The sequence below is a fragment of the Tamandua tetradactyla genome, chromosome 6, assembly GCF_023851605.1.
Source record: "Tamandua tetradactyla isolate mTamTet1 chromosome 6, mTamTet1.pri, whole genome shotgun sequence".
NCBI classification, from domain to species: domain Eukaryota; kingdom Metazoa; phylum Chordata; class Mammalia; order Pilosa; family Myrmecophagidae; genus Tamandua; species Tamandua tetradactyla.
The window spans coordinates 31,568,393-31,588,486 of record NC_135332.1 but is presented as its reverse complement, the minus strand read 5'-3'; the positions used below and the strand labels follow the sequence as shown (position 1 = coordinate 31,588,486).

Here is a 20,094-nt window from a genome sequence, read left to right as displayed (position 1 = left end):
CATATTTGAATGCTATTTGTTATGAGTTGTTAATTCCTTGACTTCAGAGTCGGTGATCTCCTAAAAAACCTTTAGCTAATTACAATACTATGACAAAATCTCCAGATACATACAGGGAGAAAGAGCATTGTGAAACTGTGACAGGAGCTTGTACCTAACTGAATTTAAGAGTGTCAAAAGTAGTTAGCAAATTTAAAGGATTTCGGCAAACAGGTATAAATTTACCCATTAAAATGGAATCAAAAGTTAGTTCGTCTAGGTAAGATCTATGAAGGAAAGGCAGAGTAAAATCATATCATGTTGGCATTATGCCACAGCCACTAATGAAATAAACTTAATGTTTTCTGTTTGGGCATTCTTAGGGAGCTGTAATGGACTTATCCACTCCTGTGGTACAAATTATTAGAAAAAGTCATGGTAGTAAATTCCATCATTTTTAATGCAGTTACCTGACCCTGAGTAGTTAAGTATTTCCATATTCAGATATAGGAAGGAATAGCGGAAATGAAATACCGTAAATCTTTTGCATATTAGTGCAAATCTTAAGTGTGACAATTTATATCATTACAGCAGATCTCCCCGGCCTTGGAAAACTTTTTGGGTAAATAGTTCTACGCTTGGAATTTTATGTTCAATATAGCTAATTGGGTTTAGAAAAAAGTTTGTTTCCATGGTTGCACATTAGCTTTCTGGGATCATTTTGAAAAATACTTAGCTTACTCAGATGCACATATGCAAACTAGTTGATCTCACAAGGTATATATTTTTTTATGGTGTTGGACCTACTGTTATAAAAATGTAATGCCTGCAACGTTTCTCTTTTTTCCTATGATGTTTGCATTTGTTGGGCTATTAAGTTAAAATACTCTTAGCCTTGTTTGTTCCTTTGTTCCTGTTTTGACCTCACACCTAGGCCAAGTACCAATGGTGGTAATCACAAAGGATCCACTGTTCTTTAAACACACCAACTTTAGGGAACTGAAGGGGTGTTGTTTCAATTTAAGTTGTATTGCCAAAGTCAGCAGGTGCAATGTCTTTAGGGTAGTGAACCCTATAAATTCAAAATTATGACTAGGTAATATGTTGATCTTGAGATTTTCCTTTCCCTGATCAAAAGTGAATAAAAGTCGACAAGATGTTCATGACCGAAAGAGGGAAAAAGAAGAGTAATAAAATAAGGCATCAGTGGCTAAGAAAGATCAAATAGAGTCAGGCGGCTGACTCTATTTGTCAGTAGTCAGGCTACTCTTACCAAGCTTCAGTTAGAGGGCATTCAGTTACAAATGCCATGGTTTGTAAACCCCAACCAACATCACTCCTGTTTAACTCTTAAGAAGACCTAGGGTGGATATCCGGGCCAAGATGGTGGCTTAACAATGTGCACGTTTTAGTTCGTCCTCCAGAACCGGTACTAAATAGCCAGAAACAGTACAGAACAGCTCCTGGGTCCACATCAGTGACTGGGCACACAGCATACCCCAGTCTAGACCAGCTGGGCAGGCTACAAGCGCCCCCAGAACCGTGAGTTCCCCAAGCTGCGGCAGCCGGCGCCCTTCCTCCACAGGCTGCTTCCCAGAGGGGAAAGGAAAGGACTTTACCAGTAGCAGGGGCTGAGCCCAACCAAACTCCAATTATGGAATTAATTAACAAATTCTAAATACTAAAAATAGGCCCCCAGCTCAGGTGAACCCTGTCAAAGTGGAGGTTGCTCATTTTTGCCCCGGCGCCAAGGGGGGCAAGGCTGACGGAAAAAGAAACAGAGGTTTTTGTGGCTGTATTTCTACAAAGGCTTGACTACCTTTGGATACAGCGGCAGGGCTTCTCAGGCTGCAACTTCCCAGGCATAGGCAGAAACAAGCTCGTTTGAGGTCTGGAGACTGTGCCTCCCACAGGGGAGGGGTGGAGCCCAACTCAGGTGGAATCCCTCCCTTAAGGAATTCAGACACCAGGGTTTAGTAATTTGAAGCTATTAAATCCAGCCTACAACCTCTCCTCTGTCTCCACCACGCCCCTAGCAGGGAGAGTCTGCCAAAGGTAAAGGTACCACATCATCTTATGCTGGTAGGACCTGCAGGCAGACAAGCGCCACATACTGGACAGGATAAGAAAAACAGAGCCCAGAGACTTCACAGGAGAGTCTTTCAACCTGCTGGGTCTCACCCGCAGGGAAAACCAACGCAGGTGACTCTTTCCTCCTGATAGGAGGCCAGTTTGGTCTGGGAAAATCAGGCTGGGGTCTAGAATACCTAAGTAGACCTTCCTAAGGGTGGGGGGAGAAAGGCATCATACAGGCAGGGCAAGAAACAAGAAAACAAGAACTGAAAAATTCTCCTCTGTTAAACAAAACCTAAGCTAGAAGACCAGAAAAAGCTGAACTGAATGTCAAAGAACAGATAGACAACAAATTCATCCAGCAAGAAAATCCTAGGTAAAAGAAGTGAAAGCAATCTCCAGAATAAACTAATTAAGGTAATTAAATGCCTAGATGCCAACAAAAAATAACAAACACGCTAGAAAAATTGAAGATATGGCCTGGTCAAAGGAACAAACAAACAATTCAAATGAGATACAGGAGTTGAAACAATTAATTCAGAATATACAAACAGACATGGAAAACTTCATCAAAAACCAAATCAATGAATTGAGGGAGGATATAAAGAAGGCAAGGAATGAACAAAAAGAAGAAATCGAAAGTCTGAAAAAACAAATCGTAGAACTTATGGGAATGAAAGGCACAGTAGAAAAGATGAAAAAACAATGGAAACCTACAATGGTAGATTCTGAGAGGCAGAAGATAGGATTAGTGAACTGGAGGACAGTACATCTGAAATCTGACGAGAAAAAGAAATATAGGGAAAAAAATGGAAAAACATGAGCAAAGTCTCAGGGAATTGAATTACAATATGAAGCACATGAATATATGTGTTGTGGGTGTCCCAGAAGGAGAAGAGAAGGGAAAAGGAGAAAAACTAATGGAGGAAATTATCACTGAAAATTTCCCAACTCTTATGAAACACTTAAAATTACAGATCCAAGAAGTGCAGCGTACCCCAAAGAGAATAGATCCAAACAGATGTACTCCAAGACACTTACTAATCAGAATGTCAGATGTCAAAGAGAAAGAGAGAATCTTGAAAGCAGCAAGAGAAAAGCAATCCATCACATACAAAGGAAACCCAATAAGAGTATGCATAGATTTCTCAGCAGAAACCATGGAGGCAAGAAGACAGTGGGATGATATATTCAAATTACTAAAAGAGAAAAGCTGCCAACCAAGAATTCTATATCCAGCAAAATTATCCTTCAAAAATGAGGGAGAAATTAAAACATTTTCAGACAAAAAATCACTGAGAGAATTTGTGACCAAGAGACCAACTCTGCAAGAAATACTAAAGGGAGCACTAGAGACAGATAGGAAAAAGACAGCAGAGAGAGGTGTGGAGAAGAGTGTAGAAAGGAAGACTATGAGTAAAGGTAAAAGAAGGAAAATTAGATATGACATATGAAATCCAAAAGGCAAAATGTTAGAAGAAAGTACTACCCGTACAGTAATAACACTAAATGTTAATGGATTAAACTCTCCAATCAAAAGACATAGACTAGCAGAATGGATTAAAAAACAGGATCCATCTATGTGCTGTCTACAGGAAACACATCTTAGACCCAAGGATAAACATAGGTTGAAAGTGAATGGTTGGGAAAAGATATTTCATGCAAATAACAACCAGAAAAGAGCAGGAGTAGCTATACTAATATCCAACAAATTAGACTTCAAATGTAAAGCAGTTAAGAGACAAAGAAGAATGCTATGTATTAATAAAAGGAACAATTCAGCACAAAGACATAACAATCATAAATATGTATGCACCGAACCAGAATGCTCCAAAATACATGTGGCAAACACTGAAAAGAGAAATAGACACATCTACCATAATAGTTGGAGACTTTAATTCCTCACTCTCATCAATGGACAGAACATCTAGACAGAGGATCAATAAAGAAACAGAGAAGTTGAATAATACAATAGATGAACTAGACCTAACAGACATTTATAGAACATTACACCCCACAAGAGCAGGATACACTTTTTTCTCAAGTGCTCATGGATCATTCTCAAGGATAGACTATATGCTGGGTCACAAAGCAAGCCTCAATAAATTAAAAAAGATTGAAATCATACACAACACTTTCTCAGATCATAAAGGAATGAAGTTGGAAATCAATAATAGGCAGAGTGCCAGAAAATTCACAAATATGTGGAGGCTCAACAACACACTCTTAAACAACCAGTGGGTGAAGGAAGAAATTACAACAGAAATAAGTAAATATCTTGAGGCAAATGAAAATGAAAACACAACATATCAAAACTTATGGGACACAGCAAAGACAGTGCTAAGAGGGAAATTTATTGCCCTAAATGCCTATATCAAAAAAGAAGAAAGGGCAAAAATCGAGGAATTAACTGTCCACTTGGAAGAAGTAGAGAAAGAACAGCAAACTAACCCCAAAGAAGGCAAAAGGAAAGAAATAATGAAGATTAGAGCAGAAGTAAATGAAATTGAGAACATGAAAACAATTGAGAAAATCATTAAGACCAGAAGCTGGTTCTATGTGAAAATCAATAAGATTGATGGACTCTTAGCAAGATTGACAAAAAAGAAGAAGAGAGAGGATGCAAATAAAAAGATCAGAAATGGAAGAGGAGACATAACCACTGACCCCGCAGAAATAAAGGAAGTAATGACAGGATACTATGAACAACTTTATGCTAATAAATACAACAATGTAGATGAAATGGACAACTTCCTAGAAAGGCATGAACAACCAACTTTGACTCAAGAAGAAATAGACGACCTCAACAAACCAATCACAAGTAAAGAAATTGAATCAGTCGTTAAGAAGCTCCCCAAAAAGAAAAGTCCAGGACCAGATGGCTTCACATGTGAATTCTACCAAACATTCCAGAAAGAATTAGTACCAATCCTGCTCAAACTCTTCCAAAAAATTGAAGTGGAGGGAAAGCTACATAATTCATTCTATGGAGCCAACATCACCCTCTTACCAAAGCCAGACAAAGATATTACAAAAAAAGAAAACTACAGACCAATCTCTCTAATGAATATAGACGCAAAAATCCTCAACAAAATCCTAGCAAATTGAATCCAGCAACACATTAAAAGAATTATACATCATGACCAAGTAGGATTTATCCCAGGTATGCAAGGATGGTTCAACACAAGAAAATCAATTAATGTAACACATCATATCAACAAATCAAAGCAGAAAAAACACATGATCATCTTGATTGATGCAGAGAAGGCATTTGACAAAATTCAACATCCTTTCCTGTTGAAAACACTTCAAAGGATAAGAATAGAAGGGAACTTCCTTAAAATGATAAAGGGAATATATGAAAAACCCACAGCTAATATCATCCTCAATGGGGAAAAACTGAAAACTTTCCCCCTAAGATCAGGAACAAGACAAGGATGTCCACTATCACCACTGTTATTTGACATTGTGTTGGAAGTTCTAGCCAGAGCAATTAGACAAGAAAAAGAAATATAAGGCATCAAAATTGGAAAGGAAGAAGTAAAACTCTCACTGTTTGCAGATGATATGATACTATATGTCAAAAACCCTGAAAAATCCACAGCTAAAACTACTAGAGCTAATAAACGAGTACAGCAAAGTGGCAGGTTACAAGATCAACATTCAAAAATCTGTAGTGTTTCTATACATTCATAACGAACAATCTGAGGGGGAAATCAAGAAATGAATTCCATTTACAATTGCAACCAAAAGAATAAAATATTTAGGAATAAATTTAACTAAAGAGACAAAAAACTTATACAAAGAAAACTACAAGAAATTGTTAAAAGAAATCACAGAAGACCTAAATAGATGGAAGGGCATACCGTGTACATGGATTGGAAGACTAAATATAGTTAAGACGTCAATTCTATCTAACTTGATTTACAGATTCAATGCAATAACAATCAAAATCCCAACAACTTACTTTTCAGAAATAGAAAAACCAATAAGCAATTTTATCTGGAAGGGCAGGGTGCCCCGAATAGCTAAAAGTATACCGAGGTAAAAAAATGAAGTCGGAGGTCTCACGCTGCCTGACTTCAAGGCATATTATGAAACTACAGTGATCAAAACAGCATGGTACTGGCATAAAGATAGATATATTGACCAATGGAATCGAATAGAGTGCTCAGATATAGATCCTCTCATCTATGGACAATTGATCTTTGATAAGGCAGTCAAGCCAACTCACCTGGGACAGAACAGTCTCTTCAATAAATGGTGCCTAGAGAACTGGATATCCATATGCATAAGAATGAAAGAGGACCCATATCTCACACGCTATACAAAAGTTAACTCAAAATGGATCAAAGACCTAAACATTAGGTCTAAAACCATAAAACTGTTAGAAGAAAATATAGGGAAATATCTTATAAATCTTATACTTGGAGGAAGTTTTATAGACCTTACACCCAAAGCAAGAGCATTGAAGAAAGAAAGAAAGCAATGGGAATTCTTCAAAATTAAACACTTCTGCACATCAAAGAACTTCATCAAGAAAGTAAAAAGACAGCCTACACAATGGGAGACAATATTTGGAAACGACATATCAGATAAAGGTCTAGTATCCAGAATTTATAAAGAGATTGTTCAATACAACAACAAAAAGACAGTCAATCCAATTACAAAATGGGAAAAAGACTTGCACAGACACTTCTCAGAAGAGAAAATACAAATGGCCAAAAGGCACATGAGGAGATGTTCCACGTCCCTGGCCATTAGAGAAATGCAAATCAAAACCACAATGAGATATCATCTCACACCCACCAAAATGGCCATTATCAACAAAACAGAAAATGACAAGTGCTGGAGAGGATGTGGAGAAAGAGGCATACTTATTCACTGTTGGTGGGAATGTCAAATGGTGCAACCTCTGTGGAAGGGAGTTTGGCGGTTCCTCAAAAAGCTGAATATAGAATTGCCGTATGACTCGGCAATACCATTGCTAGGTATCTACTCAAATGACATAAGGGCAAAGACACAAACGGACATTTGCACACCAATGTTTACAGCAGGATTATATACAATTGCAAAGAGATGGAAACAGCCAAAATGTCCATCAACAGACGGGTGGCTAAACAAACTGTGGTATATACATATGATGGAATATTATGCAGCTTTAAGACAGAATAAAGTTATGAAATATGTAACAACATGGATGGACCTTGAAGACATTATGCTGAGTAAGATTAGCCAAAACCAAAAGGACAAATACTGAATGGTCTCACTGATAGTAACTGACATTAGTGAATAAACTTGGAATATTTCGTTGGTAACAGAGGCCATCAGGAGATAGAAATAGGGTGAGATATTAGGTAATTGGAGCTGAAGGGATACAGATTGTGCAACAGGACTGAATATAAAAACTTAGAAATGGACAGCACAATACTACCTAACTGTAATACAATTATATTAAAACATTGAATGAAGCTGCATGTGAGAATGATAGAGGGAGGAGGGCTGGGGGCATAAATGAAATCAGAAAGAAAGATAGACCGATAAAGATTGAGATGGTATAATCTAGGAATGCCTAGAGTGTATAATAATAGTGACTAAATGTACAAATTAAAAAAATGTTTTTGCATGAGGAAGAACAAAGGAATGTCATTATTGCAGGATGCTGAAAATAGATGGTAATTAATATTTTAAAATTTCACCTTATATGTGAGACTAAAGAAAAAATGTTTATTTGGTACAAAATTTATATTTTGACTAGTGCATTTCCTAATATAACTTATGTAGCTAGCTTGATCGAACACCATAAGTACTTGGAATCTTGGGTAGGACATGAGATTTTGTTGGTTTGTCCAGAGTGATGCCCCGATGAATCCCAGAGTGATTCGATCAGTGAGTGGAAAAGTATTTGCAAAGTCTCCTTCAGGGAATGGTGAGAACAGGGAGAAATTCAACTTCCCCAAGTTGAATTCTTGATATTCTCACAAACAGTGTGGACAACCAAAGCTATAGGCTGAGCCCCCAGTCTTGGGGTTTGTTCATATGAAACTTAACCCCACAAAGGATAGGTCAAGCCTACTTAAAATTAGGCCTAAGAGTTACCCCAAGAGAGCCTCTTTTGTTGCTCAGATGTGGCTTCTCTCTCCAGCCAACACAACAAGCAAACTCACCACCCTCCCCCTGTCTACGTGGGATATGACTCCCAGGGGTGTGGACCTCCTGGCAACATGGAACAGAAGTCCTAGAATGAGCTGAGATTCAGCATCAAGGGATTGAGAAAAACCGAAGAATGAGCTGAGACTCAGCATCAAAGGATTGAGAAAACCTTCTTGACCAAAAGGGGGAAGCGTGAAATGAGACAAAGTGTCAGTGACTGAGAGATTCCAAACAGAGTCGAGAGGTTATCCTGGAGGTTATTCTTACGCATTAAGTAGATATCACCTTGTTATTCAAGATGTAATGGAGAGGCTGGAGGGAACTGCCTGAAAATGTAGAGCTGTGTTCCAGTAGCCATTTTTCTTGAAGATGACTGTATAATGATACAGCTTTCACAATGTGACTGTGTGATTGTGAAAACCTTGTGTCTGATGCTCCTTTTATCTACCTTGTCAATAAACGAGTAGAACATATGGAATAAAAATAAATAATAGGGGGAACAAATGTTAAAATAAGTTTAGTTTGAAATGCTAGTGATCAATGAAAGGGAGGGGTAAGGGGTATGGTATGTATAATTTTTTTTTTCTGTTTTCGTTTTATTTCTTTTTCTGTTGTCTTTTTATTTCTTTTTCTGAATTGATGCAAATGTTCTAAGAAATGATCAGAATGATGAATATGCAACTATGTGATGATATTGTGAATTACAGATTATATATGTAGAATGGAATGATCAAAATGGGAATGTTTGAGTTTATCTGGTGGTTTTTTTTTGCGTTTAAAAAATATACAAATAAAATAAAGAAGACCTAGGGCTCTGTGCTGGTTTGAAATGATGTATGTACCCTAGAAAAGCCATGTTCTAATCTTAATCCCATTTTGTAAAGGCAACCATTTCTTCTAATACCTATTCAGTATTGTATATTTGAAACTGTAATTAAATCATCTCCCTGGAGATAAGATTTGAACAAGAGTGGTTGTTGAACTGGATCAGGTGTGGGCATGTCTCCAACCATTTGGGTGGGTCTTGCTTAGTTTACTGGAATCCTATGAAAGAGGAAACATTTTGGAGAATGAGAGAGATTTCTGAGAGAGTAGAGAATGACATAGCCACAAGAAGCAGAGAGTCTACCAGCTAGCCACCTTTGGAGATGAAGAAGGAAAACGCCTCTCAGGGAGTTTCATGAAACACGAAGCCAGGAGAGAAAGCTAGCAAATGACGTGTGTTTGCCACATGCCTTTCCAGATGGGAGAGGAATCCTGACTATGTTCGCTGTGTGCCTTTCCACTTGAGAGAGAAACCCTGAACTTCATCGGCCTTCTTGAATCAAGGTGTCTTTCCCTGGATGCCTGTGATTGACATTTCTCGGCCTTAGAACTGTACACTAGCAACTTAGTAAGTTCCCCTTTTTAAAAGCCATTCGTTTCTGGTATATTGCCTTCTGGCAGTTAGCAAACTAAAACAGGCTCAAACTGAGACTCTAGAAAAGTTTCATGCATTAAGTTTGCTTTTCTGAAACCTATAATTTCCAGAGAGTTCCTAGGCCAGATAAATCCTGAAACACAGAGGGACCAGACTCTCCAAGATTATCAGTTAATTACATCCTCTGTATTTAGTGTTGACACACCCCTTCTCAACATGAAAAATTCAGAAGGGGCATTGCCTAAAGGTCCCTATAGATTGGGACCTTCAGAAAAAATCTGAAATAGTGGAAGGGTAACCCATAACAAACTCTGAAATCTGTTCTGTAACAATTTGTTGAAATATACTTTGAAAATTATTGCTTTTTCTTTGTATATATGTTATATTTCACAATTTAAAATGTTTTAAAAAGAGAATAGAGTGTTTTTTTCTAAACAAAACAAAACATCACAAAACCACAGTCACCAAAACAGCATGGTACTGGCACAAGGACAGGCATATAGACCAACGGAATTGAATTGAGAGCTCAGAAATTCACCCCTTATATTTATGGCCAATCGATTTTTGACAAAGGGGTACAGAACATTCAATTGGGAAAGAATGGTCTCTTCAACAAATGGTGCCAGGGAAACTGGATCTACATTTGCAAAAAAAAATGAAGGTGGACCCCTACCTTACAACATATACAAAAATCAGTCAAAACGGATCAATGAGCTAAATATAAGAGCCAGAGCTATCAAACTCCTAGAAGAAATTTTCACAAGGAAACATCTTCAGGACTTTATGTTAGGCAATGGTTTCTTTCCTTTTTTTTTTCTTTTTTTTTGTATGCTGTATGGCAGGGTCACATTTCATTCTTTTTCCATGTAAGTACTCCCTTATTGCAGCACAATTTGTTGAATTTTTTTGTTTGGTTGGTTTTTCATTTATTTGGGCCATGAAGTGCATGGGCCAGGAATCAAACCCGGGTCTCCTGCATGGTAGGTGAGAATTCTACCACTGAACTACCCTTGTACCCCCTTTGGGCAATGGTCCCTTAGAATTTACACTCAAAGCCACAAAAGAAAAAAAGAGATAAATGGGATCTCATCAAAATCAAAACATTTTGCACCTCAAAGAAAATCAACAACCTACAAAATGGGAGAAAATATTTGGAAACCACATATCTGATAAGAGTTTAATACCCAGAATATATAAAGAAATCCTTCAATTCAATAACAAAAAGACAAAAAACCCAATTGAAAAATGGGACAAAGATTTCCATAGACATGTTTCGAAAGAAAATAAAAAAGCACATGAAAAGATGCTCAACACATCAAAACCAAAATGAGATTTCATTTCATACCTACTAGAATGGATATTACTTTTTTAAAAACGGAAAATTACAAGTGTTGAAAAAGATGCAGAGAAACAGGAACACTCATTCATTGCTGCTGGCAACATAAAATGGTGCACTAAGTGTGGACAACAGTATGGTGGTTCCTCAGAAAACTAAGTATAGAACTTCCACATGACCTGGCAATCCCACTACTAGGTATATATCCAAAAGAACTGAAAGCAGAGACTCAAACAGATATTTGCACACTAATGTTCGTAGCGGCATTATTCACAATTGCCCACAGATGGGAGCAACCTTAGTATCTATCAACTGATGAATGGATGAACAAAATGCAGTATATATACACAATGGAACATTATTCAGCTGTAAAAAAGAATGATGATCTGATACATGCAACATGGTTGAACCTTGAAGCCAGACACAAAAGGACAAATATTGTATGATGTCACTGATATGAACTAATTAGAATAAGAAAACTCATAGGGTCAGAATCTAGAATATGGATTACCAGGGGATGGGGTAGGGGTAGGGAATAGGGAGTTAAGCCTTAAAATGTACAGTTTCTATTTGAGATGATAGAAAAATTTTGGTAATGGATGGTGATGATGATGGTAGCTGTTCTAGTTTGCTAGCTGCTGGAATGCAATATACAAGAAACAGAATGACTTTTAAAAAGGGGAATTTAATAAGTTGCTAGTTTATAGTTCCAAGGCCGAGAAAATGTCCCAATTACAAAAGTCTATACATATGTCCAATCAAAGGCATCCAAGGAAAGATACCTTGGTTCAAAAAGGCTGACGAAGTTCAGGGTCTCTCTCTAAAGTGGAAGGGCACATGGCGAACACAGTCAGAGTTTCTCTCTCATCTGGAAAGGCACATGGTGAACACAGTCAGGGTTCCTCTCTTATCTGGAAGGGCACATGGTGAACATGGCGTCATCTGCTAGCTTCTCCTGACTTCCTGCTTCATGAAGCTCCCCAGGAGCTCCCCATGAAGCTCCCCAGGAGAAGGAGGCATTTTCCTTCTTCATCTCCAAAGATCACTGGCTAGTGGACTCTGCTTCTCGTGGCTATGTTGTTCTGCTCTGCTCTCTCTGAATTTTTTCATTCTCCAAAATGTTTCCTCTTTTATAGGACTCCAGAAACGAATCAAGACCCACCCAAATGGGTGGAGACATGCCATCACCTAATCCAGTTTAACAACCACTCTTGATTAAATCACACCTCCTGGGAGATGATCTAATTACAGCCTCAAACATACAGTATTGAATAGGGATTGTTCTACCTTTATGAAATGGGATTTTGATTAAAACATGACTTTTCTGGGGTCCATCCATTCTTTCAAACCAGCACAGTAGCACAACATTGTAAACGTGATTATCAGCATTGACTTATATATTTGAATGTAGTTAAAAGGTGAAATTTTACGTTACATATATGTTACTAGAATACGAAAATTTTAAAAGCCATGGAACTGCACAACACAAACAGTGATCCGTAAATTAAGCCATGGGCTATTATAAAAATGGCTTTTAACAATCGCAACGAATGCAGCACCCCAATGCAAGGCATTTAATAATAAGGTGGTATATGGGTATCCTGTATCTTATGGATGATTGTTCTATAAATCCCCAATGTCTCTAAAAAAATTTACACACAAAGAAATGCACAAAATTTAATTAAATGTATCTTTGCTGAGTTTTGATAAATTCATATTCCCAGGTAACCCAAGCCTACCAAAATATAAAGTATTAGTAGAAAATTCTTCAATATAGCTTCTCATCAATACCCACCCCCACCCCCACCCCCAGAGGCAGCTACTGTTCTGATTCTTTCCACCACAGATTAGTTTTGTCTGTTCGTCATATAAATGGAAACATATAATAAATACTCTCGTCTAAAAATATGGCCCTTTCAAAGAATTTTCTTCACTGGATATCTGAGAAGGAAGCTGCCTAATAAGAAAGCAGCCCCTTAAAGAAGAAGGGAGAGGAGGAGGAGGAGGAGAGTTTGAATTTTGAAAGAAGAGATTGTAGTGACTTGCAACATAATGCTTATACTCTACCAATCAGATCTAGCAGTCAATACCAAAAAGATGAGACTGATAAAAATAGTTCTAAAAACAGATGTTTCTGATTTTCAAACTGAAGTGAAACTAAGGAATTTACACTGAATTGCAGTGTAAAGTAAAAGTATTTTAATCACAACCAATAATCAAGGGCAGGTACAGGCAGATGTGATTTCTTAAAAGATCAGTATCTTCTTGCTAACAGTTCAATATTTAAACACCGAATAAGTCCCAGTCCTAGCAACTGCCAAAAATTGTGAAAGCTTTGCTTTTGTAATGTATATAAGACAAAACCTTTTTCTTTGGATGTCGTAATTTTTTACTTTTTGGGGGTCAGAGTCAGAAACTAAAGTCGACTGGGACATCTTGGTTCAAGTCTCAGGGTTACCAGACCAAATCTACCATATCTTCCTTTACTCAATCATTGGTTTAACAAACATTCATTGAATGCTCACTTGGTACCAAGCACAGTGCTGGCTCCTGGGGCTGGAGATATGAATATGACAGGTGTCTTCCCTCAAGGAGCTCACTGTCTCATGGGAAACACTGACCCTGAGCCTGACGATCACATGTGTGTGGCCACTGGCGTACAAGAAGAGCACAGCAGCAAGCCACCTAACCTAGGCCTGTTGTCTTATGGGGTTAAAATCAGGGTGCCAGCAAGGCTGGTTCCTTCTAGAAGCTCTAGGGGAGAATCTATTCCTTGTATCTTCCAGTTCCTGCTGACAGTTAGCATTCCTTGGCTTGCAGCCATATCACTCCAATCTCTGCCTCTGGCGCTACATTGTTTTTAATTCTACTGTCTGTGCCAGATTTCCCACTGCCTTTCTTTTATAAGGATGTTCGTGATTACATATAGGTCCCACCCAGATAATCCAGGATAATCTCCCAATGTCAAAATCCTTAATTTAATCACGTCGCAAGATCCCTTTTGCCATATAAAATAACATACACAGATTACAGGGTTTAGGACCCGGATATCTTTGGAGACAATTATTCGGTCCACCTGAGATAGGATTTGCAGGGAAAATGGGATGGTCAATGGATGTTCTGAGTACAGGGGAAAATATATGTACAGGCAAACAGCATGAACATTCGGGCAGTTACTAGTAGTTTTGTTATGGGAACAAAGTATCTATTCTGGTGAGTGATAAGGCAGAGCCTTATGAGACAGGCAGGCAGGGCCTATGTTATAATAACGATTATGGATTTTAATTCCAGCAACCTTGAGTTCGTGTGAGGTATGTAATGGGCATTCAAAACATGTTGAGTGATTTGAGCTGGATCAAAGACTCAAGCAAATAACATTCTTAGAATTCCTACCTTCCATTTTTTGGAGGCATACATATAAATCCCACTTGGTGGCATCTAAGCCTTATGACCCAGTGGCCAGACCTTTCAGGCCTGGGCTGTGCATCAGGAGGCTTCCTGATGTGGTACCAAAACCCACATCAATCCATCTTGCCATTCTGCTACTCTCGGTGTGTGGGCAGTGTCTTCCCCGTGGTCTCAAGATGGCAGTTCCAGGCATGACATGCAGGTGTATAGGAGAGGCTAGAAGGAAGTACCTGAAACTGCAGAGCTGTGTTCCAGTAGCCACGTTTCTTGAAGATGATTGTATAAAGATATAGCTTTTGCAATGTGGCTGTGTGATTGTGAAAATCTTGTGTCTGATGCTCCTTTTATAAGCAAAAATTATGGATAAGAAATAAATAATAGGGGGAACAAAGATTAAATTGACTAGATTGAAATACTAATGGTCAATGAGAGGGAGGGTAAGGGGTATGGCATGCATGAGTTTTTTCTTTGTTCTTTTTTATTTCTTTTGCTGGAGAGATGCAAATGTTCAAAAAAAAATGATCATGGTGATGAATACACAACTGTGTGATGATATTGTGAGCCACTGGTTGTAACCATGTCAAGAATATTTGTATGTCAAGAATGTTTGTATGTTTGTTTGTTGTTTACAATAAAAATATTTTTTTAAAACTTTTAAAAAAAGAGATGAGTGGAACAGTTTTACAGAAACCATTTTTTTTTTATCTAGAAGCTGGGAATTATTTTTCCCCTTCATTTAATCCTTGTTAAGTATCTAGCTTCCTCTATAGATGGGGATTTAAGATTGGGGAAGTCCAGGCTTGGAGAAATTAGGCAATGTGTACAAAGTTGACAGAGCCAGGACTTGATCTCAAGTCTGTCTACAGCATATGGAGGTTTCATTAATTCATTGTTTATCTGTTTATATTAAACTTTTCTATATTTATAATTTATTACAAATGCAACCCATGCTCATTGTAACAAGGCTTCGAGGTAAACGAAGTTAGAAATATAGACATCCTTCTACACCTTTTCCTAGGTGCATACAAACATGCAAGCACACATATAAGTCTTTCTCCATCTCCACTTTATATGCATATTTTTTTAAAAAATCCTTATGGATAGTGATGATGAAATGTGGGTGAAGTCCATAGATGAAGGAGCAGTATTGATCAATGCTGATTTGTTGATTTTTATAATCGCCTTATGGTTATATAAGAGATTTCCTTGTATTTTGGAAATACACACTGATGTATTTAGGGGTAAACTGACAACATGTCTGCAATACACTCAAACAATTCAGGAAAATATATATATATATAAAGACAGAGGAAAGGTTAAACCAATTGTAGTAAAGTGTTAACAGTTGGGAAATCTGGGTGAAAGGTATCTGGGAATTCTTTCTTTCATTCATGCAACTCTTCTGTAGGTACAGACTAATGTCAAAATTGAAAATAAAAAATGAAAAGAGAGAGATCGTGCTATGCATCTTACTCAATGACTTGCATTTCTACTTGATGATATACAACAAATGTTTCTCCAGGACAACATATATAGTTCTAACTCATCCTCTTCTTGGAGCTGCATAATGCTCCAAAGTAATGTTCCTTTACATAAATAAATTCTAATTCATTTAACCACTCCCCTATTAATGGAACTTGATTTTAAGTGCAACCTTAATTATAGATTAAGGACTCATATACAATTGTATCTGTTTCCAGCCTCTCTATTTTGTTCCTTTGATCTACTTGTCTATGAAAATGGCATACTGCTTTGAGCTTTATGATAAGGTCTAATATATGTTGGGCAGGACCTTATTGCTATTGTTTTATTTTATGACATTTTTATTTCATGAAATTCTTGTACATTTATCCTCCCATATGAACGTGAATTTGCTCCTCTTTATGTATTTTAAGGTTACTTTTACTTAGTGCATAAAACAAAACAAAATAAAAATATTGTTGGAATTTCCAGTTGAATTTGCATTAAATTTGCAGTTTCCTTTGGGAAGGACTAACTTAAAGGAACACGGTGTGGAGATATTTAAAGCAAACCTAAAGAAATGAACAAATTCTATAAACAGAGATAAACTGAATAAAAATGTACTTGGGGAGCTCCAGTCATCAAGAGCTATCTGTATTAATCACAGTTCTCTGGAGAAACAGAACTGATAGGAGACATCTGTAAATATGAGATTTATGAAAGTGTCTTATGCAATTGTGGGGACGTAGGGGTCCAAAATCTGTAGGGCAGGCCATGAGCTGGCAGCTCCAATGAAGGTCCTCAACGAACTCCTCAGGAGAGGCTGGCTGGCTAAAACAGAAAAAAAAGATCCTCTCTTCTGAATTCTCCTTAAAAGCCTTCGGGTGATTGGATTAAGTGTTGCTCACTGCAGAAGACACTCCCCTTAGCAGATGTCATCAGCCGTGGATACAACCAACATGTTCACAATTTAAGTCCATGAAATATCCTCATAGCAACAGACAGGTCAATGCTTGCTTGACCAAACAACTGGGCACCACCACCTGGCCAAGTTGACACATGAACCTGACCATGACACTATCTGACATTTCTCTTTTTCATTCCATCTCCAGCTGAGAGGACACACTGTGAAAGGACCCAGCTGTCCTGAGAAAAGTTGGCTTGTGTTGCATGGCTAGTTTGCTTTTTCTCACATTCACCTCTGTGGGTTCTTGATTCACTTCCCATATTATTATCCCCATTTTACAGAGAAGAAACAAGTTTGGCAAGGTGATTTGCTAGGATCACACCAGATCTAGTGGTGACCGTGTTGGCTTGATGCCCAAAGTTTTCTCAGGAAACTGCTGCATCCTGTCCTTGTTCTGATCATGGGCTCCTAGAGGGCCACTGTTATTTTTGTTCTGTTTGGCAGCTCTACAACCAACCTCAGACATCCAGGCACAAGATGGCTCTTGGTCAGGATGGGGGTGGGACAGGGCCAATTTACCATTCCCAAGAAAAGGGCTGCTTGCAAGACGATAGGCTTCACTTTCTCTGCAGGTATACAACCTTGAGGATTAAAAAGAAGTCTTTTCCAAAGCGAATATCTGCTATTATTTTCTCATTCTGCTGCCCCGCTTTCCCCAAATTGTATCTTATCTCTTTCTGTCTGAATCTGACTCATTCTTCAAAGCCCAACACAAATGCCACCTCCTCCATAGAGCCTTTTTATATTATTATTATTTCTTTTTATCTCCCAGGCTCTCCCTTTCTGCTATGCTGGTTATGAACCCACCTATTTTGGAATGCATTCACTTACTGGCTGTGGCTGTGGTTAAATAGTTGATCTCTCTGAGCCTCAGTTACTTAATCTTTAAAACTGAAAGCGTATCTGCCATATGGGCTAGATATGTTTTCCATGTGTGAATGTGCAGGGCTGTTGTGAGGGCTGAGTTAAAAGAAATAATATGTGTAAAGCACAGTGCTAGGCGCACAGAGTGCTCTCAGCATAGATTAGGCAGACATTGTCACACCAAACCCACACACATTCATTCACACACAGGTTTTGGCTGTATGTGCTAAGACTCTTACCTTTTCTGCCTTATATAGTAACTATTTGTATGGTCACTGGGCTCCTTGGGGGCAGGGAAAATAAGGTTTAGTGGAAAGAAACAGGATTTAGAATCAAAAGATTTGGATATGGAAATTTTAGTTTGCATATATAGTACCAGAAGAAAAAATTTCAAAAACCGTACATCTGTACAATACAAAGAATGAATACTAATGTAAACTATGGCTATAGTTAATAGTGTAGTCATATTATTTCAACAGTTAACCAAGGTACCACACTAATGCAAAATGTTAATAAGGAAGACTGTGTCGTGAGGGAGCAGGAAATATGGGAACTCTGTATTTCCTGCATGATTTTTCTGTAAACCTACAACTGCTCTAAAAAAAAAAAAATCGGGAAAAAAAATTGGGTCTGCCTCTCCGCCAGCTGTGTGTGGAAACAAGCTTCTTTTCTCCTTGAACTTTGGTTTCTTCCTTCTTAAAACGACAATAACAATAAAATATGCCTCAGTCTCCTCTTGCACCTTAGACAAATAAGATAATGGATGCTCAAGGGCTTCAGAGATCACCAAGCACTAATGTTGTGTTGCTCTACTGCCCTTGTTTGCTTCCCAGAAAGCCCAGCACCGTGCCTTGCTCTGGTGGCGGTGGAATCAGGGGCATAGTGGAAATTTATTAGTTGAGTAGGCCATTGCACTGACTTCATTTGGTTTTCACAGTTCCCCTCTGAGATAAGCTTTAATATCTCCACTTCAATGATGAAACAAACAGATTTGCAGTGGGTAAAGTGCTTCATTCATTCATTCATTCATTCAATAGACATTTATAGAGCAATTACCCTGCATCATAGACTCCAACACTTTGGATACAAAGATGATTAAGATAAAATCCCTGCCCTCAAGAAACTCACAGTCCAGAGGAGAGGGTAGGCACCTAAATATAAGTACAGTTGTCCCTTTCACATCATATAGGTTGGGGCGTGGCACCCTACGATCTTGAAAGTCCATGCAAAATTTTTTGGACCTCCCTTTGTACCAGAGAAGAAATCTGAAATTTTTTCTTTTTTTTCCTTCCTTTTATAGAGTGCTTATGGTAACTTACTGATATTAAAAGATTTAAAAAGTCGATATTATACAATACTATACATATATCTCATGCATTTGTGAGTTTCTAAACTTTTTCTGTATCACCGGCTGGCCTTCATGTGTTATCTATGGTTTCCCCAAAACCCCCAAATATTCTCATTTCATGTTTATGCCAACCTGTGATATATCGAAAGTGATGGGGAAAATCGTGATGTGGAAGGGATAACTGTATAACACAAGGTAGAACATGAATTATAGCTCTTACTTATTGGGTACTTACTAAGTGCTGGTCATTGCTATAAGCTCTTCATGAATTTACTCTTCCAATCCGTCCCAAACTCCATGAGGTTCCACTGGGGCCTGTGCTTCTCGTCTCCGCACAGACGAGAAAACAGGCCTGGGACTGCTGAGGTTTCAGAACCAGCAAGTGGCACAGCCAGGATTAACCCTGGTCGTCCAGTGCTAGAAGCTCTATCCTAGCCACAAGGGTCCATCATCCCCGACATAAGGCCATACATGGGGTATTGCCAGAGCCCCAAGAAGGGGTTTCTAAATTAGTCTTGGGTCCCTGGTGGTCAGGGGAGGGGTCCTGAAGGACTAGGAATTAGCTAGACAGGGAAGGTGTTGGGGAAGGCAGGTCATCCAGGAGAGGGAAACTGTGGAGTCTGCAGGCCAATCCGGGCAGGGAGTGGGGCTCATGGACAGCCTGCAGAAACTGGCAGGACCCAGCCTAGCAAGGAGTTTGGTCCATATCCTAAGGGTAGCTGGAGACTTGAAGGGTTTGGAGTAAGAGACCTGGCCCAATTTTTATAAAGATCATCTGGGCAGGTGTGTGGTAGTGAATGGGAAGGTAAGAGACTCAGTAAACCAGGGGTGAGTTGATGGCCGACTGAACAAAGGCTAGAAGAGTGGGGAGACAACCAAAGAAATGATTTTCTCCCCGGATGTTGGCCACTTGGGGGTGTTAACAAGTGACAGGGAGCAATCTTGAAGGATACCCAATTTCAACCCCTAACCCAAGCTCAGAGCCCTCAACCCCACCCCTCGTGCGGCGGTGGCGCCACGTAGTGCGCCATCCTCGGCACCAGAGGGAGCCCCAGGGCATACTCGGGTCGCTCGGGCCCAGTCCG

At 38.7% G+C, this 20,094-nt stretch overlaps 1 protein-coding gene across 1 annotated transcript in view; it reads right to left on the bottom strand.

Annotated features, from left to right (window-relative positions):
• Window positions 1-20,090, bottom strand: part of ACSF2 (acyl-CoA synthetase family member 2) — an 87,896-nt gene extending 67,806 nt beyond the window's left edge. The window contains exon 1 of the mRNA XM_077164746.1: window positions 19,245-20,090. Coding sequence (XP_077020861.1) covers window positions 19,245-19,258 — 14 coding nt within the window. The 5' untranslated portion in view covers window positions 19,259-20,090. The remainder of the gene's footprint in view (window positions 1-19,244) is intronic.
• Between the last annotated feature and the right edge of the window lie 4 nt (window positions 20,091-20,094).